Source organism: Aedes albopictus, chromosome 3, assembly GCF_035046485.1.
Source record: "Aedes albopictus strain Foshan chromosome 3, AalbF5, whole genome shotgun sequence".
Classification (NCBI taxonomy): domain Eukaryota; kingdom Metazoa; phylum Arthropoda; class Insecta; order Diptera; family Culicidae; genus Aedes; species Aedes albopictus.
In genome coordinates, this window is record NC_085138.1 from 389,962,769 (window position 1) to 389,989,207 (window position 26,439).

At 38.7% G+C, this 26,439-nt stretch overlaps 1 protein-coding gene across 1 annotated transcript in view; it reads left to right on the forward strand.

Moving 5' to 3' along the window:
• LOC109410581 (neuroligin-1) overlaps positions 1 to 26,439 on the forward strand; it is a 331,884-nt gene that overhangs the window by 281,205 nt on the left and 24,240 nt on the right. Inside the window, exon 13 of the mRNA XM_062855958.1 lies at positions 13,221 to 13,435. Coding sequence (XP_062711942.1) covers positions 13,221 to 13,435 — 215 coding nt within the window. The remainder of the gene's footprint in view (positions 1 to 13,220; positions 13,436 to 26,439) is intronic.

Consider the following 26,439-nt stretch of genomic DNA (forward strand, 5'->3'; position numbering starts at 1 on the left):
CACTAAGGATACCAACTTAAAATTTTAAACCATGGCAGAGATTTCGGGAAAACAAATTCATTTCAAATTTGAAATTGGTTATACAAGTCGTGGCCAAATAATATTTGCAGCCAACTCCGAGGTAAATTATCCACCATGTACGAAGTTTGGATCTTGTTATCGCACATAAGAGTGTCTATAGTAGTCGGAATCTGTCGGACGCTGACTGATCATAATTTCGGTCATAATGAGCACTGAGCTCTGGAGAAGACAATTCTTTCAGTAATTTCTCTCATATGATTTTCCAGGATTTTCCGGAAGATCTCATCTGGTGTTTTACCAGATTCGCTCTCCGATTTCCTTTCAGAACTTTCCATTGTTCCTCCTCTGAAAGCTATTTCTGGGTTTTCTACCAGAGTTGCTCCTAGGATTTCTGCAGGCGTTTCTCATGGGGTTTCTGCAGGAAATTTCTTGGGAGATTCGTTCCAGAATTCCTAAAAAAAATCCAGAGTTCCTACAGAGTTTCCTCTTAGTGGTTTTCCGGAAAAGCTTTCCAACACTTGGTTTAGGATTTTTGCAAGATTTTTGCAGAAATTCTTCTAAGGGGCCGTCCATATACCACGTGGACAGAAAATTCATGGTTTTTTAACCCCTCCCCCCTCCCCGTGGACAAGCGTGGACTTTTCATTCACTCCTACCCCCCTCCCCCATTGTCCACGTGGACATCAGAAAAAAAGTTTTTTTTTTCCATATTTCTAAAAAAAAAAGAATAAGTGATTTTGAAATAGTAGTTTACGCAACGAGGTGAAGAATGAAGATTTTTACAGCACGAGTTATACACTTATCCAACGAGGCTTGCCGAGTTGGATAAGTACGACGAGTGCTGTAAAAATCGAGTTCTGCACCGAGATGCGTACAACGTTTTTTGCAATTTCATAAATTATCATTTCAGGATAGTTTTAAACAAAACTTTTACATCAAACTGCACACTGATGTTCATAGCCATGTTTAACCCGTAAAGTACCAGGACGAACCAAAAATTTTCAAACTGCTCGTTCTCAGCAGTGCATTGACCGATTCTCAAAAACTTGGACTTTTATTCAAGGGGAATAGTTGTACTAACTTTTACTTTTGGTGCCGCCCCGCGAAACCCCTCCCCCCTTCCGGGGGAGGCAAATATGTCTGTGTTTTTTTCCTATTCTTCTGCTAGTTTGAGCAAATGCTTCAGGTTTTTCAGTAATTTCGATAACCAGCATCCAAAATCCCACCGGAGAAGTATAATTTAGTTGTATGACAGTGTCCAACATTGTTGGGGCCCATTTGGTTTCGATGTAAGAGTACCAGGCCCACCGGAAGATCCGGAACATCCGTAAAAATGGCCATTTGATGAAAATTCCTCTAGAGCTATGCGATTTTTTCCAATACAATCAAAATTCTTGGTCTAAGACCATAGTCAATGATTCGTTCCTCTTATGGACTTCAGTGGCCACTTATCGGCCCACCGGAAGATCCGGAACATCCGTAAAAATGGCCATTTGATGAAAATTCCTCTAGAGATATGCGATTTTTTCCAATACAATCAAAATTCTTGGTCTAAGACCATAGTCAATGATTCGTTCCTCTTATGGACCAAAGTGGCCACTTATTGGCCCACCGGAAGATCTGGAACATCCGTAAAAATGGCCATTTGATGAAAATTCCTCTAGAGATATGCGATTTTTTCCAATACAATCAAAATTCTTGGTCTAAGACCATAGTCAATGATTCGTTCCTCTTATGGACTTCAGTGGCCACTTATCGGCCCACCGGAAGATCCGGAACATCCGTAAAAATGGCCATTTGATGAAAATTCCTCTAGAGCTATGCGATTTTTTCCAATACAATCAAAATTCTTGGTCTAAGACCATAGACAATGATTCGTTCCTCTTATGGACCAAAGTGGCCACTTATTGGCCCACCGGAAGATCTGGAACATCCGTAAAAATGGCCATTTGATGAAAATTCCTCTAGAGATATGCGATTTTTTCCAATACAATCAAAATTCTTGGTCTAAGACCATAGTCAATGATTCGTTCCTCTTATGGACTTCAATGGCCACTTATCGGCCCACCGGAAGATCCGGAACATCCGTAAAAATGGCCATTTGATGAAAATTCCTCTAGAGCTATGCGATTTTTTTCCAATACAATAAAAACTCTTGGTCTAAGACCATAGTCACTGATTTGGTCCTCTTATGGACCACAGTGGCCACTTATTGGCCCATCGGAAGATCCGGAACATCCGTAAAAATGATTATCTGATGAAAACTGCTCTAGAGCTATGCAATTTTTTCCAATACAATCAAAATTCTTGGTCTAAGACCATAATCAATGATTCGTTCCTCTTATGGACCACAGTGGCCACTTATTGGCCCACCGGAACATCCGGAACATCCGTAAAAATGACCATCTGATGAAAATTCCTCTAGAGCTATGCGATTTTTTCCAATACAATCGAAATTCTTGGTCTAAGACCATAGTCAACGATTCGTTCCTCTAATGGACCAAAGTGGCCACTTATTGTCCCACCGGAAGATCCGAAACATCCATAAAAATGGCTATTTGATGAAAATTCCTCTAGAAATTTGCGATTTTTTTTCCAATACAATCAAAATTCTTGGTCTAAGACCATAGTCGATGATTGGATACTCTTATGGACCAAAGTGGCCACTTTTTGACCCTTTGGAAGATCCGAAACATCCGTAGAAATTGTCATTTCATGAAATATTTTCTAGAGCTATGCGATTTTTTCCAAAACAATCGAAATTTTTCGTCTAAGACCGTAGTCAATGATTGAATAATCATATTGATCAATGTGGTTACTTATTTGCCACCAGAAGATCCGGGAAATCCGTAAAAAATTTCTTATTATGAAGAATCATCTAGAACTATGCGATTTTATTTTCAATACAATCATAATTCTTGGACAAAGACCGTAGTCAATAATTGGCTTGTGGACCGAAGAGGAATTTTCATCAGATGGCCATTTTTGCGGATGTTCCGGATCTTCCGGTGGGCAAATAAGTGGCCACTGTGGTCCATAAGAGGAACGAATCATTGACTATGGTCTTAGACCAAGAGTTTTGATTGTATTGGAAAAAAACGCATAGCTCTAGAGGAAGTTTCATCAAATGGCCATTTTTACGGATGTTCCGGATCTTCCGGTGGGCAAATAAGTGGCCACTGTGGTCCATAAGAGGAACGAATCATTGACGATGGTTTTAGACCAAGAATTTTGATTATATTGAAAAAAATCGCATAGCTCTAGAGGAATTTTCATCAAATGGCCATTTTTACGGATGTTCCAGATCTTCCGGTGGGCAAATAAGTGGCCACTGTGGTCCATAAGAGGAACGAATCATTGACTATGGTCTTAGACCAAGAATTTTTATTGTATTGGAAAAAATCGCATAGCTCTAGAGGAATTTTCATCAAATGGCCATTTTTACGGATGTTCCGGATCTTCCGGTGGGCCTGGTACTCTTACATCGAAACCAAATGGTCCCCAACAATGTTGGACACTGTCATACAACTAAATTATACTTCTCCGGTGGGATTTTGGATGCTGGTTATCGAAATTACTGAAAAACCTGAAGCATTTGCTCAAACTAGCAGAAGAATAGGAAAAAAACACAGACATATTTGCCTCCCCCGGAAGGGGGGAGGGGTTTCGCGGGGCGGCACCAAAAGTAAAAGTTAGTACAACTATTCCCCTTGAATAAAAGTCCAAGTTTTTGAGAATCGGTCAATGCACTGCTGAGAACGAGCAGATTGAAAATTTTTGGTTCGTCCTGGTACTTTACGGGTTAAGAAAGTCTGATCATAGCAGGTTATACTATGGACTATGCAGTTGTCACAATTTTTCAAACCTGCGTCCAGAAAGCATCAAGAAGTTGATCAAAACTGAAAACAGTGCTGTAATGGTTCATTACGCAACGCAAATCAGTGCTGTAATGAACCATTACAGCACTGATAATTTAGTGTGGGAAAGTAGGCCTTTTCCTGTCAGATTTGCGTGAGGTAAAACAGCCTATTACGATGAGAAATTGCAAAAAGTTTTTTTTTAATTGTTTTTTTTTGTAAAACATGTTTGAATATAATTGAAATCTTTATAAAATACAAATATTCTATAGCGTTACATTGAATACAAACAAGTAGCACAAAATATGTACCTACAAGTTTACAACTTTTATGTTCGGCTATCTCAGTCATACACTTAATAAGACGTTATATGTTTATTTTACCCGACGTTTCGGCCATTGGGTGTGGCCTTTTTCAAGGGAAACCATTTTTCCGTTGAAAAAGGCCACACCCAATGGCCGAAACGTCGGGTAAAATAAACATATAACGTCTAATTAAGTGTATGACTGAGATAGCCGAACATAAAAGTTAACATCAAGTTCCAGTCGCAACTACCATCAAGTTTACAACATTGTTTTTAATTCAGCTTAATGTTTGTGAGAGTGTGGGTTCGATTCTTGCTCCAGTTGGTGAAGAATTTTCTTCAAACGGAAATTCTTCATTGGGTGTTTTTCGTGTAATGTCTATCGCCTAATGTTAGTGATTGTTCAGTGTTTAGTCTGTACAGCCTCTGGTTGAAGACAGTGTTTTTTAGAATGTTTATTCAAGCTATGATTCTCTGATTGTTTTGTTGGGATAAGGTAATTTTAAATCTTAGATTTTTGTTGAGATAAGATTATATTTCTTAGATTCTTACAAAAACCAAGATTTACAGCTACTAAATTGTATTGGTGAGGCTTAGACTTTAATATCCATTAGAAACATCTTAAGCGTCATTTTAAATGAACCTACAGAAAAAAGTTTTTGAGATAAGCCTGCAAATCCCTACATGTACTTTGAAACTTTGAAGTAGTTTAAAAATTTGATATGAATCTAAGAAAAAATCATACAGAACTTCAATGAAAATTTTCTGACTGAAACACCAACATTTGCATGGTCTACACTCTATTTTAAATCTTTAGTATATTCCTCGATGAAGAAAACTAAGTAATTAGAAATTCTGATAATTTAAAACAAATTAGTCTGTGAATCAGTACCATCATTTTTCCCTTGAAGAAGTAACTTACAACCAAAAGACAATGTATAATAAAATAAAATGTATGAAAGAACTGTTGAAGAGAATCTTATCAATAATGCGACATAATTTGTTTCGTTTGTTGATTCTTGTGTCCTAATTTATATGTCAATGTTGTCCACGTGGACATTTGACGAACCCCCACCCCCCTCTTCGTGGACAAGCGTGGACTTTTCGCTAACGCCCTCCCCCCTCCAAGCTGTCCACGTGGTATATGGACGGCCCCTAAGGAGTTTTTCTCCAAATTTCTTTTTTTTTGTTTCCCAAACGGATCATTTCGATTGTTTTATATAACCAGAGAAGAGGTCATTATATTTCCCACAGAATGATTAAAAACTTTTGAGCCAGGGCATATGGTGAAATTTCCCATGTCCCACCCAGGAAGGAGAACATCAATGGAGTGACATTAACTTTCTTAGCAACGCCACTTACAAAGGTTCTGCTTAACACAAGACCGGTTGACGGGATTTCGCCGTTCTATGGGTTTGTTCAATTGTATTCAATGTTGCTGAACAGTGAGCCTCAATACGTGGAAAGTTTTGATAATAATATCAATATCAATGCTTATCATTTTTCAGGATTATTCGAAGAGATGGCTGTGTATGTGTAGGCTACATAGACTAGGCTGGATTTCGTTCCTGGTCCCTCTGGAATTTTTTATCAAAAGTTTCTCTTGGATTCGCCTTGTATATCCACTCAAGATTACTCCCTGAAATTTTCCTGAGATGTCCCAGTTTTTCTTGAAATTTTCCTTCCAAAGCTTTTCTTATAATTTTTCTAATAGTTCTTCTTAGATTTTGCGTGATTTCACTTGGATTTCATTCAAAGTTTTCCTGTATTTTTATTAAAAAAAAAATTCGTAGGCTATCCTAGATATCCCGAGAAACACATAAACATTCCGGGCTATAACTTTCGGAGTATATATTGGAGAAATCACAAAAGAAACGCCCTTAAAGAATCCCGTGAAGGAATTCTAAGAAGAACATAGGGAACTATGGAACAATATTTAAGTGGAACCTCATGGCCATCACAGCAAGAAATCTTAGAAACAACTTCGAGGAAAAGCCTGGGTAAACCACAGAAAGGCTATCCACTGTAGGGATCCAGGAAAGAACTCTGAAAGATTTCCGGAAGAAACCTTGAGAAAAAGCCCAGAATAAAATCTGAAAAACTCTGTGACATACCAGGAGCAACAGCGGAAGGAATCTGCTGACTTGAAGAGCTTACATGACTTGGAAAAATCACACGAGGATCTCCGAGGGAAGCCCTGGGAGGTACTGAGGGAGCAATATAGGGAAAAGCTTTGAAAGAAGTCCTGGGATGAAATCCTACAGAAACACTATGAAAGAATCCTGAGAAAGTTCTTAAAGGATCTTCAGAAGAAATCTCAGCAGTAACTCTGTAGAAATTCTGGGAGAAATCGTTCGCAAATCTTTGAGAGGTATCCCGGGAAGAACTTTTGATAAAACTCCGGGAGGATCAATGGAAATAATTTCTGAAATAATTCAAGGGAAATTCCGGTACAGACTCTAGGAAAAATCTAGACCACATCTGAGGGGAAAACACTGGGAAAAGTCTTATTTATATTAATAGAAAACGCTGAAGGAACTCTGGGAAAAATCTTGTAAATGATATATCTGTGATGGAAATCCTGGAAAGAAATCCACCAAGATACATTTGAACAACTTTTGGTGAAATCAATCAGACGGAATTCCCGAAGAAATCCTTATGGAGGAATTTCTGAATACCTTTTGACTCTTAGATTTAAACACGTACATCTTAAGGACAAACGTCATGAAATCCCGCTTCAACAGTGTATCAGAACTTCAAACGCACAAATCTCAAGAAGGAAGCTTCAAATTAACGGGCTTCGTGGCCGTGCGGTTAGCGACGCCAGTCGTCTAAGCGTTTCGTAAGCCTCGGAGTGCGGGTTCGATTCCCGCTCCAGTCGGAGAAAACTTTTCGTCAAACGGAAAATTCTCCATTGGGCCACTGGGTGTTATGTGTGTTGTCCGTTGTCTCGTGTTAGTGTAATGTTCAGTCTGTGCAGCCTCTGGCTGAAGACGGTGTAGTGTCTTTTTTTTAAATTACAGTACATTTTATGATAATGTTCTTGCTCACTTGTAATAAGCTGGTTTGGTTTATGAAGAGATTTGTGCGCTCGAAATCGTGAGTAGGTGCCAAAGTCGGCCATTGTGGCGGCCATTTTGGGATTCTAACAAGTGTGTCCTTAAATTGTCAAGCTCTTATTGAAGTCGTGGACTTGATGGAAATGACTGCTTGATTTAAGAACTCTCATCTTGTTCATCTAGCTAGTAGTGCAGATTCCAGATTCTTCTAGGTTTTACTTGTTTTAACTTGTTTCTGCTATGTAAACTTCTATGTAAACGATATATTTCGAAGCATATTTTTATTTCATTTTTATTTAAATTGTATACCAAATCGTACCCAAACATATAAAAACTGCATGAAAACTGAGTTTTCTAGAAAAGGCTCGGAGTTTATGCCATATATAGGTACCGTAAATTGGGGTATAGTCTATCAGTGGGGTGAACCTGATCACTCAAATTTCCACGGATATCGACTTTCAAAGAAGTTACCATTCCATCTTTATGTTCCGTCATTGGATTACGTATGGCTAAAATATAATTGTTGCTTACTTGAAAGTCTATATCCGTGGGTATTTGAGTGATCAGGTTCACCCCACTGATCAACTACACCCCAATTTACGGTAATTAATTCTTGATTATTAAACCATTTCGCTGGCTTTTTTCGAACGAAATCTTTTGTCTCTAAAAATGTGTATGGCTGATTCAGAAGCCAATATTTTGAGCAATGGGCACTTTTTTTAATCAAAAAGTTCAAAAATTCATTCAGGGATTTCTTTGAAGATGTTTCCGAGGATTTACTCTGGTATTCCTTAACGAATTGCTTCTGAAATTCTTCAAAGGGGTTCTTTCGGCAATTTAGAGATAAGTGACAAGCATTTCATAGAACTGATTTTGACGGCAGATTTATCTATACGAGTAGTGTAGGTTTGTACTGCTATCTGCTTGGTAGCATTTTGTTGCAATTCTGCGGTGTTCGGTGTTTGTTTGGAAATTCCTTCTTTTATATAAATTCCTCAAATAATTCAATAAAAGCATTTTGCATGATTTACTTCCGCAATTTCTTCGTTTTTCTAAAAAAAAATATCCATTAATTTGAGCAGAAATTCCTCCAGGTATTTTACCATAAATGACGTAGCTTTTTGGGGGGAAGGGGGGTGTTTGTGATTTTGTGACGAAGTGTGACGATAGGGGGTGGGGGTTTACTCTTAATCACTTAACCTAATTTACAGCTCTTTTGTCCACTAGGGTGAGCGATTCCAATTGGACGCTGCACTTCCACATTGTACAGCGCTTTAATGTATTCTATTCTATTCTACTTTATTGAACTGGTTGCCTTTGTGCTTCTTTTACTCTTCTACCCTGTCCTTGGTAGAATGATGAGCACGATGATGCTGATGTGTGGCTTGTTTCTTTTCCAGTCCGATGGGGGGTCCATTATTATTTGCGGTTCGCCGATATCCAAATTCCGGGTCTGTTAGAGCTATATGCTCCGAAGAGGGTCAGGTGCCAGCTGCTCTCGGAGGGAAGAGCAACTGACGAAAAATTGCAAGTGCCGGGGCTGGGTTCGAACCCATGACCATCCGGTTATGAAGCGAACGTGTAGACCACTGCGGCACGGGCCCCGACAAGAGGGTAGGGGTTTATGATATGCTACGTAGCTTTCTACTAAGACTATCGAAAAAAGTATTTGGTAATTAGTAAACTTTTTACTTGCATTAAGTATCATAATCCAGTAAATCTAAAAAAATGTATTGCATGGATTTTTTTTTCCATTCACATTAATGTAAATAACAAATAATGGAAATAAATGCCGGGTTTATTCCATAATACATGCAGCTATCGGACGCAACAACTGTATCTGAGAAAATGGTGTTGAAATCCTGCGTAATGCAGACAAAAATCAATTTAGCTCAAATGCTTCTCACGACCAATAGCTTGCTATAGGACACTGCACGCCGCTAAGATTACAAAGGAAATGTTTGACATTATTACATTATTCCAGGAGTTCCTTATATAGTTCCTACAGGACTTCCACGAAGAATTCCTCCAACAATTTCTTAAGGAGCTCCTCTAGTAGCTTTGTAAGGATTTTCTCATGGTGTTCTTTATAGGTTTCCCCAACAGGAGAAGAATAAGATTTCCACAAAAATTCCCACTAGGAATCCAAGAAAAAAAAACTTCTGAAAACATTCCAAAAGAATCTGGAGGAAACTCAGAAGAAATCCCTGATGGAATTTCCGGAAGAATTGCAGAAGGAACTCTTGGAGGAATCTTGAAAGAAAATCATAGATAAATTTCAAATGAAATTCCGTGAGGAGTTCCTGGAGAAATTCTAGATAAATCTTTTGGAGAAATCTTGAATGAAGTTCAGGAAGAATTTCAGAAGGAGATATTTGAAGATTCTCAGAAGGAACTCCTAGTTCAATTTCTGAAGAAAAAAGGAAAATTTTTTTTTTGAAAGAACCCAGGAAGGAATTCTGAAGGAATCCCGAAAATAACTTTTGGGGAATCCCGGAAGATTATCTGGATATAACTCCTGATGAAATCTAAGAAAAAAATAATGGAACTCAAGAAGGAATTATGGGAGGAATCCGTAAAGGGATACCTTGCAGAATTGTAGGAAATTTTGAGGAATCCTAGATGGAGTGAATGAAGGGATGCCGGAAAAAGTTTCTGGAGTAATTCCGGGAAAAAATCCTGAATAAATCCTAGAAAGGAACCCTCGAGGAATCCCAGAAGAATCCAGGAAGGAATTCCTGAAGGAATCCGAAAAAGAACCTCTGGAGAATTGCCAGAAGTAACTCCTGGGAGGGTTTTGAAAGAATGCCGAAAAGGTTTCCCACAGAGATCTCGGAATGAATATCTGAGTGAGTTCCTGAAGGAAACCAAGAAGGAACTCCTAGAGGAATCCCGAAAGGAACTTCTTTGGGAAACCCAGAAAGCAGTTCTGATGGAATCTCAAAGGGAATTCCGGTTAAAATCCCTAAAGAGATGTCCGAATAAACTGCTGGTGGAAGAAACTAGAAGAAAACCTTGAAAGAACTCGTGAAGAAAACCATGGATAAACTTTTTGAAAAACCTTAGAAAAAAATACTCCTGGAGAAATCTCAGAAGGAACTTTTGGAGGAATCTAAGAAGGAACTCCGGAAGGAATTCTTGGAGGGATCTCTGAAGGAACCACTGAAGGAATACAAGAAGGAGGAATTCTTGAATCCCAAAGGAAATTCTAGAAGGAAGTGCTGGGGGAACTAAAAAGGGAGAAATTCTCAAAAATGGGAATCTCAAAAGAAACTCCTTGAGGAATTTCAGAATGAATTGCTGAAAGAAGAAACTCCTGCAGTGTCCTTAAAATGTCATTCAAATGAAACCAAATTGATATTCTTAATAGATTTATTAGCGAGCAAACTAATATCTTCGGAAGAGCTCTTAGGCTATTATGGTATTTGACTGTATTGGCATTATCAATTTCCTGTTCTGTGGCATCAAGGAGAACGATGTCTGGTTTATTGAGTCATTAGCTTTGGTGACAATCTCCACTGGTTGCATCTATGGTCTTGATGTCGGCGATCTGAACCTGGCAGTCGGCATTGTTTTCTTGCTATTTTATTTATATTCTATAAACATACAAGCTAAAATTGAAATCAGAGCAAAGTTCGAGTGTTTTTGCTTTTTTGTCATGATTATTTTTTGGAGGGGGTGGGTTGTTTAACAAGCTACATCATTTATAGAGGGAGTATCTGAATTTATAACGAAATGCTACGAGGGAAGGGGTATTAAAAATCGCTTAAAAAGCTACGTCAGTTATAGACGCCTTCTATTCAGAAATTTCAACAAAAATTCCTCTATTAAAATTTTCAACGATGAATTCAGAAACTATTCCAGAGTTTTTCAGAAAATGTTTCAAAATTCCTTCAAAAAATTGTACTGGAAATTCAAGAATTCCTCTAGGGATTCCTCCAAAAGATTCACAATTTCTGTCACAAAATCTTCCCGGGATTTCGTTGTCAATTCCTCTAGGAACTCTTTTAAAGAAAATGTGAGATCCATTTGGCAATTTTTGTAGGGATTCCCATAAAAACTGCCCAAGGGGTTCCTTTATATTTTTTTTGGGAATTTTTTCAGAAAAACTCCCATGGCTTTTATTATAAATTCGACCAATAATTTCTTCCTACGCATCTCTAAATATTCCCCCAGAGATGTATTTACAAATTTCTCCAAGAACTCCTTTAAAAAAAACTTTTTCCATGTACCTTTACTAAAATTCATCCTAAAATTCATTTAAAAAATCTTTCACGAGTTCCTGAAAAAATCTCCCAGAGATTCTTGAAGAAATGCTTTTAGGCACTCCTTTGGAAATTCCTCGTAGATTTACTTCAAAAGATGATTCTGGAAATACTAACGAAATTCAGTCAGAAACTCTTCCACAAAATCTTTTTCCCTAAGACTTAAGAACGTGCTCCAGAAAACCTTAAAAAATCCTGCAAGGATTCCTTCAGATGTTTTTTTTTTCTTCTACAGAGTCTTCCAGAGATTCTTAGAAAGGTTCTGACGGAAAAGCTGGAAGACATTTTTGCAGAGATTCCAAAAGAAATCCACACATACAGTTGTGTTCATAAAAATAGCAGTGAGAGCCGTTTTCCACACAAAATGGCCAACTTTGACATACTGTAACTTTGTCCACCTATGACCTATTGAGCTGAAAATTTGACAGCGAACTACAAATATGATCAATCTTGTTCTAACAAAATTTGAGAATATTCGAAGCACGTGAAAAAAAGTTATACACTATGTGAAATTGTTCAAAATAATAGCAGTGTAAATAAATTGAAATGTAGCTTTATCTTGAAGAAGCTAAACATATTTTCACATGCTATCTAAACAATTTACACCTTGATTACAAGTTAATGCATAAGGTAAATAATATTGAAAATGTTGACTGAATAACAATAATTAAAACAAACACTGCTATTATTTTGATCAATTTCACATAGTGTTTAACTTTTTCCACGTGCTTCAAAAATTCTTAGATTTTGCTAAAACAATATTCACCTTATTTGTAGTTCGCGGTAAAATTTTTAGCTCTATCTCTCAAAGCAGAACAAAGTTACAGCATCTCAAAGTTGTTCATTTTGTATGGAAAACGGCTTTCTCTTCTATTTTTATGAACACAGCTGTAGATCCCGGATATTCCTCTATGCATTTTCTAGGAAATTTCTCCAAGATTTTCTCCAAGTGTACCTCTGCTATTTTTTCTATATATTCCTCCAGGAATTCATTAAAAAATGGTTCAGAAATTTTGTTATGGGATTTAGCCAAGATTTTTTTTTTCAAAAGTTTTTCAGAAGGTATTGTTGTATTGACCGTTGACTTTTTGAGGGGAGGGATAGTCTGGCTAAAGTCTACGCTTCATACAAATTTTAGATTTTTTGCATGGACAAAAGTCTACCAGGCGGGGGGGAGGTGTGTTTCTGAGATGGCCGATTTCTGGTCTACGTAATATATGAACAGCCCCATAGGAACCATCAAATAAGGCCGGAACAAATCTCATTTTCTTCTTTTGTCACAGTGCTCTTTGACTCGCCAAGGACAATAAAAAATAAATGTATTTGATGATAAAATACCCAAACAATTAGGAAAAATCGTTAAACTCATCGGATTTGTTAAGAAATTTTTTTGGTGACTCTAACTTCACCTTTAAATTTTGAAATTTCTTGAATAATTTATCTTTGTCTCCCCTCAAGATGTTTAATTCCGACAAAATTCCGAGAAAATCGAAATTTGTGGCAGCCTAAACTCCACTACATAAAATTCGCTACAATTCATATCATTCATTTAACCATTCTTGGTAAAAGTGAATATGGGTTAAAGGTGCTCCAGTAAGTTGAACTGTCCGGTTTCCATACAAATACCAAATTGTGTCACTGTAACCACCAAATTCGACCGACTGACTGACTAACCGAATTCGTGCATTCTCTGATACCTACTCTTTCGACACAGATATCCCGTTGACGACGATAGTGCCGAGTCCATCGCCACCCTCGAGCAAAACGAAACGAAGCCACGAACCACCCCCGAGCTATGCCACGCTTCCCAAGCGGAACTCGCATCAGCATCAACATCAGCACCAGCAACAGCATCAGGCCGGAGTGAAGGACACCAACTTGACGACAGCTACCTTGGGACGGGCCGGAAGTTTCTCGCACAAACAACAGGTAATAAGAACGCTTTTCCTGTTCCGGGCGGGGGCAATGGGGTTTGCGGGGAGAGGAAGATTTGTGAAAAGGATTCGAGGTTGATTCGGACCCGATACCTATCGCTTTTGGTGACAGAAGGGTAATTTATGGCTTTTCGGCGCATTAATTTAAAATTGCTGAATTATGGATGAACTGATGGGAATCTCGGGGTGGCTGTCTTCGGATGATGTTATCAGTTTTATTATTATTCTGGATGGGACAGTTTATTTTCTGAATGGACCCCATTTACGCATGAGAATTACTGATTATACTTTGATTGAGGACTGTGCTCAGGTACAGTATATAATGACGAAGGGTTATGAAGTTTTTGCATATGTAAATAGGAAAATGTTGTATAAGTTAAAAATTCGTCAAAACTTTCAGCTTGAAATTAAAGTTTCATTCTGGAAAAGTAAGAGAAGCAATGAAATCGGTTTATTATAATTCTCATGTGTGTCATATTCAAGAAAGTCAAGAATACTTCCATTGCGAAAGGATCCTGGACCGATCGGGCTTCAAACCTTTCATCCTTAGCATTGTCGTTTTGAACACCAAAGCGTTTGCCACGTCGACTAAAGGAACCCTTCATGGTACATATGAACATCGCTTTGTTACATCACACTAACAACTGGAATGAAAACAAATCACTATCATTTGACCTTGCTTTTGACTGCAAAAAAAAATGTCAAAATTGCATTCCATTACGGCAAATCGTGTCCCCGTAGTCGTCGTCGACATCGTCGTTATGCTAGTTGCGTTTCCAATATCATTCCAATACCATCAGCGTTGGTCATATCCCTGCCACCACCGCACCGCCATTGATTGTCGTTCCACCAGATGTCATTTTTGTTTGTCATATGAACGCTCGTAAACAGCGATGATTTATATGCATCAACAACATGCATTCCACATTCTTGTGCCACAATGGCACACCCTCGCCTACCTCTGGACCCATTTGATCCGATTTTGAGTTTTGTGAGATTTTGAAAGGCATGTTTGGTAGCTAGTAGTTTTTGTGCAATTCTGATGTTTTATTGAATACGGTCGAATGTCTGACATGTGTAATGGGCATCTATTTGTCCTTGTTTTTTTTCGCTCCGGTCACTTTACAAATTAATGGGCTACAAGGATAACAAACCTGTCAGCTGTAAAATGATAACCTCTCAACAACTATACCACTAACAAGTTTACTGCAAATACAGATTTTTATTAGCATTTTTTAAAGTTGAGAATATTTTCTTTCATAAACAAACAAACAAAAAACATGTAAAGGAATCAATCAAGTCTGTTAAGCCTGCTTCCAAAGAATCACCGTCAACTTGCTTTATTCTTCTGAGTTAATTCGCTATGCAAGACATCTTAGTGTAAGACAAGACAAGCTCCTTAACCTCTGACAGAAGCATAATATCCACTTCCTGCCCGGCACAATCGCACTTCCCATGCAAAAAAAAAAGAAATCAACGGTGGAAGCTCATTCCATTCTCATTAAACAGCTCATCGGAAGTTGTTTACATGCGATTTACTTTTTGCTACTGCAGAGGGTCTTCCGGTTTTCCGACAAGCAATCAGCCAACAGCCAAGAGTCATTTTCGATTAAGATAGTTATCCCTGATAAGCCGGATCGGTGACTATGGCGGGCGGCGACGACGACGACGCTAGTGCTCGCTTTTTCCAGGCAATATAAACCTGAAATCGGAAAACGGACAGGGGAGGACTGGGGTGAAGCAAACATCTTGAGAATATGTGTTCGTTGGTTCATGACGCAGTCCAGGATGTTCGATTCGTGTGTACTTGCCAGAACATGAGGGTCAAAAAAATGTTTTTTTAGTTTTCTTCGACATAAAACGTATTGTTTTGATGAATTGATAGCCCAGAATAAAAAGGTTATAAGTGACCATTTCGTCGATTTTAAGCTGAGCATATAAAAAAAAACTCCAGATTTCAAGCTCTCGGGAGCTCAAGATTCAAGATTATTTTTTGATTATGATGATTAGAAAAATTACAAAATTACAATAACACCGCTAGCCATCATGGTTTCCCATAGCGGAAATCATCATGGTTACAGGTCGCAAGCCCTGGCAAAGTGTGGAACGTTTTGATGGCTGTGATCCCTGACCATCATGTAATCAAAATCCCAGGGATACTCAAGTGACCATACTGTTGGGTTGTGGGGGTTGCGTGTGTGGGGTGCATATATTGACAAGCATTGCTATGGATCGTTAGGGCTGAGTCAGAGCGGGGAATGGATCTACGATGGCTTAATTGCGATTATACCTACTGGTATAGTCGTGGTTCAACAGTGGTGGTGCCGCTTTTCGCTTGTGTTCGGCCTAGGTGGTTTGTTTGGGCGGTGCGGGTAGGTCTGTATGTACTTCGTACGTGCAGTGCGTACGGCTTCAGCATTGTGGTTACTTGGGTAGTGTAGGATAATTGGGTTTGGGACTGAAGGGGTCGTCATTGATTCTGCCGACACCATTGAGTGCTCATTGTTGGCGGTTGTGTTGGTGACGATTTCTTCAGCTTTATAATCTCATTTATACCACGCACAAACTTTGGGAAGAGGGAATGCTTTGTAATGCAAGAGAGGGATTTAAACTCTGCGTTACGGGTTGGGTGAGGTCATGCAGATAGAAGCAACCCAGGTGACCGTGCGGCTCGGGTCGTGATGAATGCATGAGTGCAGTGTGTGTGTGGGGTGCGCTACCCTGTGGGTGCAGTTGAGTCCGGGTTGGAGTGGAAAGAGACCCTTCTCTACGCTAGATCGGTTTCGGTTGTACGGGCGGGGTAGTGTTTGTCTTATTTGTGACGTGTTGTGCGTGATTTGCGGCCCGAGCTGCGTGGTTACTTGGGAAGTATTGTGCTCTGCAATCTACATTTTGGTTTTAAGGGGAAGCTATGGCTGGGCTATGCCTCGGATTTGTTGTGCGCAGGTCGGGAGAGCTGGTGGCGGTTTGTGCTAGAGGGTTTGCTCGATTGGTTATTCACTGGTGGTGGCCAGTCGATCGACTGTTCGCGCAGCCTGTCATTTGGTTCTTGGGGTTTGTGCTCACAAGGTTCGGGGCGTTGCTTCATTGTATCTTCGCTTTATTACTAATATTCCTTGTTTGATTAATTGACTATTATGTACAGGCGCTTAACTCATTCTATTTCATAGATTGCCAGATTTGAGGGTAATGGTTCAGTAGGGTGTTAGCAATCAGAGTGAATTAGAACGAGTTGGCGACTACAATACACCAACACTAACACACATACACCAATACTTACACGCACACATGCACCTACAACTAGCTGTAAAAGACCAGTGGGCGGGACAATGGTGCCTACCCAACAGTTGTAGGTGGGGTGTTTGGCTTAGCTACATGACTTGGTCCGGCAAGCCCATAAACATCAATTGGTAGACGTATTGCCTAGTGAAAAGACAACGCAGATGGGCGAAAGCCAGGGGATGCGTTGATAATAGCAGCAGAATAGCAGAATAGCAGATTAGAAAAATTACAATAATTCGTAGAAAATTGAGTCGATTTTGAACTTCATACATATTGTATGGGATGAATAATTGGTGAAAAACTTTAAACCTCGAAAGTGGGGTTTTGTCACTTACACCCCTCTGCTTCTACCCTGATAAAAATATCATAAAAATACGATAAATTTTATTGTTACAACACCATTTTTTCAAAAAATATTCACCATTAAACGTATTGTAATTTACACGGCACACTCACCATCACCCCTATTGTTCTATACCATTTGGCGAATGGTAAATGGCACTTTTACAATAAAAATGGTGGTCGTTATGTATCTTAACCATAAAATTTTGAGAAAATTTTCATACACTTTTTCGCGAAAAACAATAGAATGTATTGTGTTTTTATGAGACATTTTAAGGACAATTTTCAAAAGAAAACAATATATTTTATGTTTTTTCATTTTTCATTTTTCATGAGCATGAGCATGAGCATAGATGACCGCACAATTCGTAGTTGCTACTCCGTGATTGACCAGAGCAATCGAAATTGCACAAGGAACCAATGAATAGGGCTTGGGACTAGCTTGCTATTCTCAATGTACACAGATCGAGAGCTCTCAACTTTAATAAGGTCAATAACGGCGCCGGCCACGTCCTTACGGTCATCGAGGATGGAAGGGAATGTTAGTAAGACAAACGTTGTTATAAAGACCGCGACTCGCTGCATCTCCACGTTTGTCTCAGGAAGGATTTTTTTGTTAGTAGGGTAAGGTACATTGTCAGTCCGGGAGTCACCTATGGTTGGTGATATGATTTGACAATGGATCAATATACACAAACCGCCGTTAACAATCGACCACTTTTCGACGCAAGAACTAGCCAAAAAGAAAATTCTATCGCGCGTCTCCACTCCACTAGGGAGCAGAAACCTTTAGTCTATTCCACACAGAAATACACTGAACGCGACTCACTTGTCGGCGCCCGGATTTTTTCTCGACCGGCGAACCCGAACTAACATTTTTCACTCTTTTGTGTAAATGCAAAAAATGAAAGAAAATATTTATTATCAACAAAAAGTGTATTGGAAACTAGCGCCGAAGGGAAGCGAAAAATTCGGAACCGACTCGTACCACGGCGCGTGCACACTCGTCCCGTCGTCGGAGCCCCGCAGAGAGAAGAGAAAAAAAATCGCAAAAATCTAGCAAAGCCAGCGCGCGAAGCTTTGCTGCTGCCGAACTACCGCACACTACTCTATGTTTTTTCATTGTTCTTACAATACAAATACAATTAATTGAATGGCGTCAAATGAATCGTTGTTACAATAAAAATACAATAATATTTGTTGTTATTTGTAAGCAGTTTTCGCTTTTGGAAATCCATAGAATTTATATTTCCCGCTAACATTTATATCCAGCATTTACGAACACTAACGGCCGCCAGAATGATAAGCACATTCTATTATAAGAGTCAAACAGTCTGATGTCTGTCTGGTATGTGTTGCTTGGCAGCTGTTGATAAGATCTATCATCAATCTTTTCAAATAACTGCCAAATATCACAAGTCAGATCTCAGGTCGTATGATCCATACCATAAATCGTTTACAATTCATTTGGCCATTAGTATCTGAAAATGCTGAAGAAAAATGTTACCGAGAAATATGAATTCTTTGGTTTTTCAAAGGCGAAAGCTGTTTACATAACAACAAATATTATTGCATGTTTATTTTAACATCGGTTCAATTGACCCCATTAAACAAATTGTATTTGTATTGTTATCAATGGTAGTTTACTATTTACTAGATTCCTTTAATTTATTGGAAAACATTAGATTTGTTCTTGGTAAACGACTGGAATTATGTTGATTGGATGAATTTGGCACTCTCAGTCTTGAAAATCAAACGATTTATTTAATTCTGCCCGACGTTTCGGCCATGGGATGTGGCCTTTTTCAAGGGAACGATAGACCAATTTTTCCCTTGAAATAGGCCACATCCCATGGCCGAAACGTCGGGCAGAATTAAATAAATCGTTTGATTTTCAAGACTGAGAGTGCCAAATTTATCCGGAAAACATTAGAAAAATCATTGTTCGTTAGCCAATCTTCACTTGGCTTAAACCTGATTTTCAGCTAGTTTTCTATAAGTACTCTCTCTCTTCTTGGCGTAACGTCCTCATTGGGACAAAGCCTGCTTCTCAGCTTAGTGTTCAATGAGCATTTCCACAGTTATTACCTGAGAGCTTCCTCTGCCAATGACCATTTTGCATGCGTATATCGTGTGGCAGGCACGAAGATACTCTATGCCCAAGGAAGTCAAGGAAATTTCCTTTACGAAAAGATCCAGGACCGACCGGGAATCGAACCCGTCACCCTCAGCATGGTCATGCTGAATACCCGTGCGTTTACCGCCTCGGCTATATGGGCCCTATTCTATAAGTACTTCCTCAGTTATTCATTGAGAGCTTCCTCTGCCAACACGGCTTGACGTCTGTCAGTCGTTGAAGTTTTAGCGAATAACATTCGAAAACCGAAACATCTACTGTACTTAAATTTAAAACGAAAACTAAAAAAATATGTCAAGTGATTTTGTATTTCATTTTACAAACATGATCCAAGCAACAATAATATTTATTGTTATTTATTTGTTACGAATTGTTTTAAGTGTACTTGAGAAATAAACTCTTTTTAATAAAAAGTCCTTGAGAACTTTGCAGGTACTTTTGCAACTATATAAAAACAACTGAAATTAATTTTTACTGATAGTAACTTTAAATTATTATAGAACTATTGAAAAACAATCGAATCAATTAGTCACTAATTAAGCTCATGTTCACTTATTGTACGAAATATATGGGCTTGATTTCTATTGTAAAAAGTAACAATATATCTACTATGTGTTTTATTGTGAACAATAAAACCAGTCATATGTTAACAATATTTACCATGTAATGAATGGTAATTTTTGTCCGGGTAACCACCTCAATTACCTGATTCGTTTTCATAATAACCGTTCGTGATTACTACCTCAAAATTTAAAGAAATTTAGCTTTTGAAGAGTTTGGAAAATTTGCTTTCTGCATACTGGGAAATTCAAATTTTTATATAACATTCCAAGTCAAGTGCGGACTAGTTTTCTGATTTTTAAATTTTTATTTTATTTTACTGGATTAATTAATCTTGGGCTCCATTTGCAACCATTTGTGATTGTTTATATTCAAAATTTTGAAAAAAAAAACCCTAATTAATCCACCTAGCGGTGATGGTGCCTTTCTCGTGCTTTAAAATATCCTTTCAACAAAACTCAAGCGACATGTTGACGACATTGCCATAAATACAAAATGAGAACTGCTTGCTAAATCTACTCAATATGGATACATTTTATATTAGCATAACATCCAATATTTAGAAATTATAAAACAAAATTCAAACCATATAAGTGTCATGAAGCCGCAAAATTTTGAAACGTCATTTTAGATTTTCCGGTCATCATTTTATGACTCCGAATATCTACCCCAACTAAACTAACCGCCATCTTGAACATTGAGACACCATCTTGGATGTCCTGGTATTCATTTTTGGACCTAAAATTACATAAAATAGCCGCCGTATTGAATTTTGGCATGTCGTTTATGATTTTCTGGTTTCCAGTTTTGGACGAAGACTGGCATTCTTCCCCATTCAAACTATAGTCATATTGCAGACCTTGTGAAAAAGCGGACAACTTGGGTTTTCTGATTACAAATTTTGAATTCTGGACATATTTCCATACAAAATATGCCCATAATGCAAGAACTAAAAATCCTATAAAATAGGTACTTACTTGAATACTGGGCCATTATCCTGGATTTTGGACCGCTATCTTGGATACTCTGGTGGACTCCGAACATATTTCCCATACCAAACACACTTATTTTACATAGTTTTAGAGCTCAAAATTCCTTAAAACAGCCGCCATCTTCTGTTGACGCGATCAAATTCTTATTTTTCCATTCAACGTTGACCCATCCTGCTATAAATTTACACCTTAGGAATCTGAAATGGTACGATTTGGTGAGATCGCTTTAGTGTTGTCTATATTTTGTTCTCTTTCATATATGTGAACTGAGACCGATTCGTCACTGTTGTTCATACCTAACGTTTATCAATCCATTAAACAAAGCCACGATTTAATTTTTCACATGAACGTTGGTTCTGCTACACAAAAGCTAGCCTCTAATGTGATCTAAGACTATTTTCTTGCTAACCGTTCATTAGATTATCAAAAAATCTGCGAACTGATGTGTCGTATATATGGGGCTGTCCATAAACCACGTGGTCATAAGGGGGGGTTCGGCCAATGACCGTTTTGTATGGACAAATAAAAAAATGTGTATGGACCAATGACCACGCGGGGGGTGGGGGGCTGGTGTTGAAAAGTCCCAAAAAAATGACCACGTGGTTTATGGAAAGCCCCTATGGGTTTGGTTCATTTTTATATTTGGTAATATCCGGTGGGACAGCCGAATCTGATTCCATGAGTCATGGACCATGACACTACCGTTTGTCCCAATTATGGTCTGAGATTATTTTATTGCTTATTTTTCACCTTTACTACCCAACTAACCAGTAAGCATTTAAAATAGCACTCCTTCAGCATTATAGTTGCCTTTACGGCAAGGCGTTTAATGCTAGTTAGCCGTATATACGCCTTTAGTGCTACTCCACAGCAGGTTTTGGCAAAATAACGGGCTGTCTAAGTGCTACCCCTTCAGGAACGTCGTGACAAAATGTCAAAGAAGCGTAACGGCAGTAACACCTCGTCGAACAAAACAAAACAAAAATAGATTTACGTCTGCTTCGCGATCTCTCAGCCCGCTTCTCCGTTTCCTCATCATTCCACATAGGTGATAGGTGGTGCTTTTTGCTTGTTTTAGTAGTGATTTGGGTTCGAACTTAGGATCCGAAGATACTTCTCAACCTGCTGCTACTGCTCCACGATGCTACAGCTGTGCCGATGTCGTGCGTTGAATTTATCCCCTATATAAAGAATGCTACGAAAACAGCTTCAGTTCGAACACCCAAAACTTGTTTTTAAAAAGATATTTCGTTGTGCGTAGAGTATTTTCATTTCTTTTTCGATCTGCAGCATATGATTTTCTCTTCCTCTTTCGAATAATCTTATGATCCGCCCTTGGATCCGCTAAACCTTCCACCTATGCAGCATCAGCGCACATTTTCCGACGAAATCATAATTAGTCATTTTTTGATGACCAAATTCCATCAAATCCCGCTGCCGCAATATTTGCTTCTGAGCTCTTGGATTTGTGAGGAAAAAACGAAGAAGCAAATCAAATTTTGTAAACAGAAGCATAGGTCATGTAAAAGAGTGACAACATGTGCTGTGAAATGCATAACATATCTCCCATCCTCTTTACTCTTAGCATTTAAAGAGCAGTTGGGAAGCATTCTGATAGCTTCCGAACGGAAACATCTCAAGCAGTTGAAATGCTAATTTACAGCCTAAAGCTATTGAGCAGCACAGCTTATGCTATTTCAAGGCAGTTATGCATTCGAACTGCTTATGTAGGGCAACAAGCATCTCAAATGCATAATACGGGCTGCTGTACGGCTTATTTAAATGCTTAGTGGTTACCTGGGTAATCACCGCGATTTGATATATCGCATGTATGAGTTTGATTCACTTTTACTTTTAACCACTTTCGAAGCCACAGCTGAACCCGCAACACTACCGGGTCTGACCCTATTTTTCCATCAGGATGTCGATAAGTCGTGATCAGTCTTGTTAGAGATCACAGTCATTTGAACCTTTTCGTCGATATTCGGCCTCCTTTGTCTCCGGTATTCGCAACACAATCAATCAAACTACTGTTCGAAACAAACATGTCAAACGAATGCACTTCGCCACGATAGCGGCTTCGGAAGACGGTTCGGCTTTTGTTATTCCCGTCTTCTTCCATAACAAGTTGCCCATCTGTGTGCCGTATTCAATGCAACATGCAAGAATAAACTCATATTAACATTCATTATCGAAATTGGCTGAGAATCTATGCGTAATGCTAGAATTACACACGTGTCATCGTGTCAGATGACATTGTTTTGACTCCTTCTTATGTTTATTGATCTTCGTTCTACTGCTCGTGTTGTGTGTAGGTAAGAGGTAACGGTAGCGCACGAATGTAACAAAGCAAGCTGACACCCGACTGCGGCAACGAAATGAAGGTAGTGAAAAGTGTCGAATGTTTACAAGACTGGTCGTGATTTGATACACCGCATCCATGGGTTTGGTTAAATTTTACATTTTACTACCCGGATCTGATTCTGGGTAACTACCGGCTGAACCAAATATGGTCTGACATTATTGTCTTGTTAACTGCTCATCGGTTAACCAAAAACGCTGCAAATTGAAGGTGTCACATGCAGGGTTTGACAATTTCGACGGGACTCTCGGAACCCATTCCGGAACACTACCAGTTGTCTTTAGTGTGACGTAAGGATATTTTCTAGCTAACTGTTCATCAGGTTATCGCAAAAGCCACGATTTGATGTGTCACATGCCTGGATTTGGTTTACTTTTACATTTGGCCTCTTCCAGCCACTCAAAACCGATTCCGAAACACTTGCTGGCCGTTCATTAGGTACCGTCGTTGGGGGTGAGAATGGGTCAAAAAAGGATACTCAAAGATTGTTTGTTAAATAACAAATGCAATTGAAGTCGGAATAACTTTTTATTTGGTATGTATACTCTCCTATGTGGTAATGATAGTTTAGCAAGAAAGTATCACGTTATATGAATTGCTTAGTAAACTACAAATGATTGAAAATTGACCCAATCTCACCCCTTAGAGGGGGTGAGAATGGGTCAAAGTATGCGAAATCACCTATCTAAGAATATAAATTAATTTTATTGATCATATATAGTAAACCTACTTAAAACACAATGTTATCATGACGAATAAAAGCTTAGGTAATTTTAAAAGATGATAAATCCACCTAAAAGGGCTAATACAACCGAAAAAATGGTTGAAATTTGATAAAATAACGTTTGTATACTGTATCACCATTTTTAGCCATCATAATCATCCTAATTAAGAGTTTCAACCTCCATGAGAGGAGGGGAGATTACAATGAGGGAGGGGCAAAGAAAAAATGAAAGATTCATTGTAAGAAAAAACATGCTAGTTTTTGTATACTGCATAAGAAATGTTAACCAAACCCTCCGTTATAAACTCTTATGTACATGATCATTGGCCTCTATATTGCTAAAGCAAATCACTCCATCTACAGATAGAGGGTCGTTTAAATATTATGTTAAGTCTATTTTGTGAGCTTACGATATTGCAGTACACTAAAGATTAGCTGATGATTAGAGTCGCTGTCCACACGCATGGGTGTATCGTTATAAATGATTTTAGACACTAAACGTATAAACACACTCGAATGACGCTTCTCGACATATTTTTCAAAGAAACCGTGCTTTAGTGAAAATAAGGTAAACATGGCACCACTCTAACGTCAAATGGGGACTGGATAACAAGTTGAATTTTTAGTTAAGGTTATTTGCACTCGATAACTTGCTTGACCCAATCTCACCCCCATTCTTAATATATAGACATAGGGTCAAACATATTAAGTTTTTAAATAAAAAGAGCAATGACAGCCCGCTTTTTTCATTACATCAACCAGGTAATACCTACAGCTAACCACTTATAAGAAAATTTATGGTTAGGTACTTGTGTTAAACATTACGAAGGAGAAATTTTTTCTGAGTGATTTACTAGTAGTTTCATCATATAAGTGTAGCCACAAATTTAACAAAAAACGATTATTGCGAAACATGTTATTCTGCATCATGACGTGTAAAAACATCTATCCTTTGAAATAATATAAAGTTTTCAATATAAATTAGCGATAGTTATTGAGCTATTTTAAATTTTATGTTTCTCCGTTTTGACCCAATCTCACCCCCCAGACCCATTGTCACCCCCATCGACGGTAATCTAAAAAGCCGCTATTTGATGTGACGCATGTACGGGTTTGTTTCTCTTTCAGATTTGACCACTTCGGCGGGAACCCCGGATCCGGTTCCGGAACACTTCTGGTTCAAATATAGTCTGAGATGATTTTCCTGCTCATTGTCCATCAGGTCATCGAAAATGCCGTGGTTTGATATGTCGCATGCATGGGTTTGGTTCAATTGTATATTTGGCCACCTCCAGCGGGACGCCTAGAACCGGTTTCGGAACACTACCGGTTCAAATATGATCTGAGACTCTTTTCCTACTTACCGCTCATCAGGTCATCGAAAATGCCGTGGTTTGATGTGTCACATGCATGGGTTTGGTTCAATTGTATTTTTGGCCACTTCCAGTGGAACGCCTAGAACCGGTTCCGGAACACTACCGGTTCGGATATGGTCTGAGACTATTTTCCTGCTTACCGCTCATCAGGTTATTGAAAATGCCGTGGTTTGATGTGTCGCATGCATTTTCATATCTGGTCCCTTCCTGGGGTACCGTTCCGGTACACCTAAATGGCCATATCTCCGGAACGGCTGGACCGATTCGAACCATTTTCAATAGGAAACATTGGAACCGTCGGTCATTGAAATCGGATGAGGTTTACTGCCAAAAAGTGATGTGAGTTTTTTGTACACACACATACACACATACACACATACATACACACACATATACATACACACAGACATCACCTCAATTCGTCGAGCTGAGTTGATTGGTATATGTGACTCGACCCTCCGAGCCTTCTATCGAAAAGTCATTTTTGGAGTGAACATATAGCCTTTCCAGTACACTTAGTGTACGAGAAAGGCAAAAAGGACAGGGCTTAGGGCGTCATAGAGCTCAAACATTTACAGTAGGAAAAAAAATCCACCATATGGCGACCGTGACTTATATAAAGAGTTTTGCGATTTATCATTCTGATTGCACTAATTCTTAAGGACAAGGTATTTGGAGTACATAGCTCAAAATTTCTAGAGCACCGTTTTTAGAACCGTTTAACGGATATGGTTGAAAATGCATCATGCTGGTTGCTCAGTGATTGTCAACAGGGTGATGCATTTTCATCTAAATCCGTTTAACGGTTCTTAAAAACGGTGCTCTTGAAAATTTGAGCTATGTACTCTAAATACTTTGTCCTTAAAGCTAGGGTATCGGAATGCTTCGTTGGCATAGTCCCCTCGTTCGGTCTATCTCAACGTAAACCAAAAACTCAAACAAACACGCATAACTGGGTATAGGAAAAGCTATGCGCCAAACAACTGTAACATTTCGTTTCAATTTTAGCACTTTGGAGCACTAAAATTGAATGAAAATGACACCTTGTTTAGCTTTTGAGCAATCTTTAGAGAATTTCTTTCAGATATTCCTGGAGAAATCCCTGGAGAAATACCTTGAGGTATCACAAGAGAAATTGATGTAGGAATTCCTGAAGCCTTTGTGGAATTTCTAGGACAATCCTTGCAGTTGTCCTTGGAGGTATTTCTGTAGGATTCTCTGAA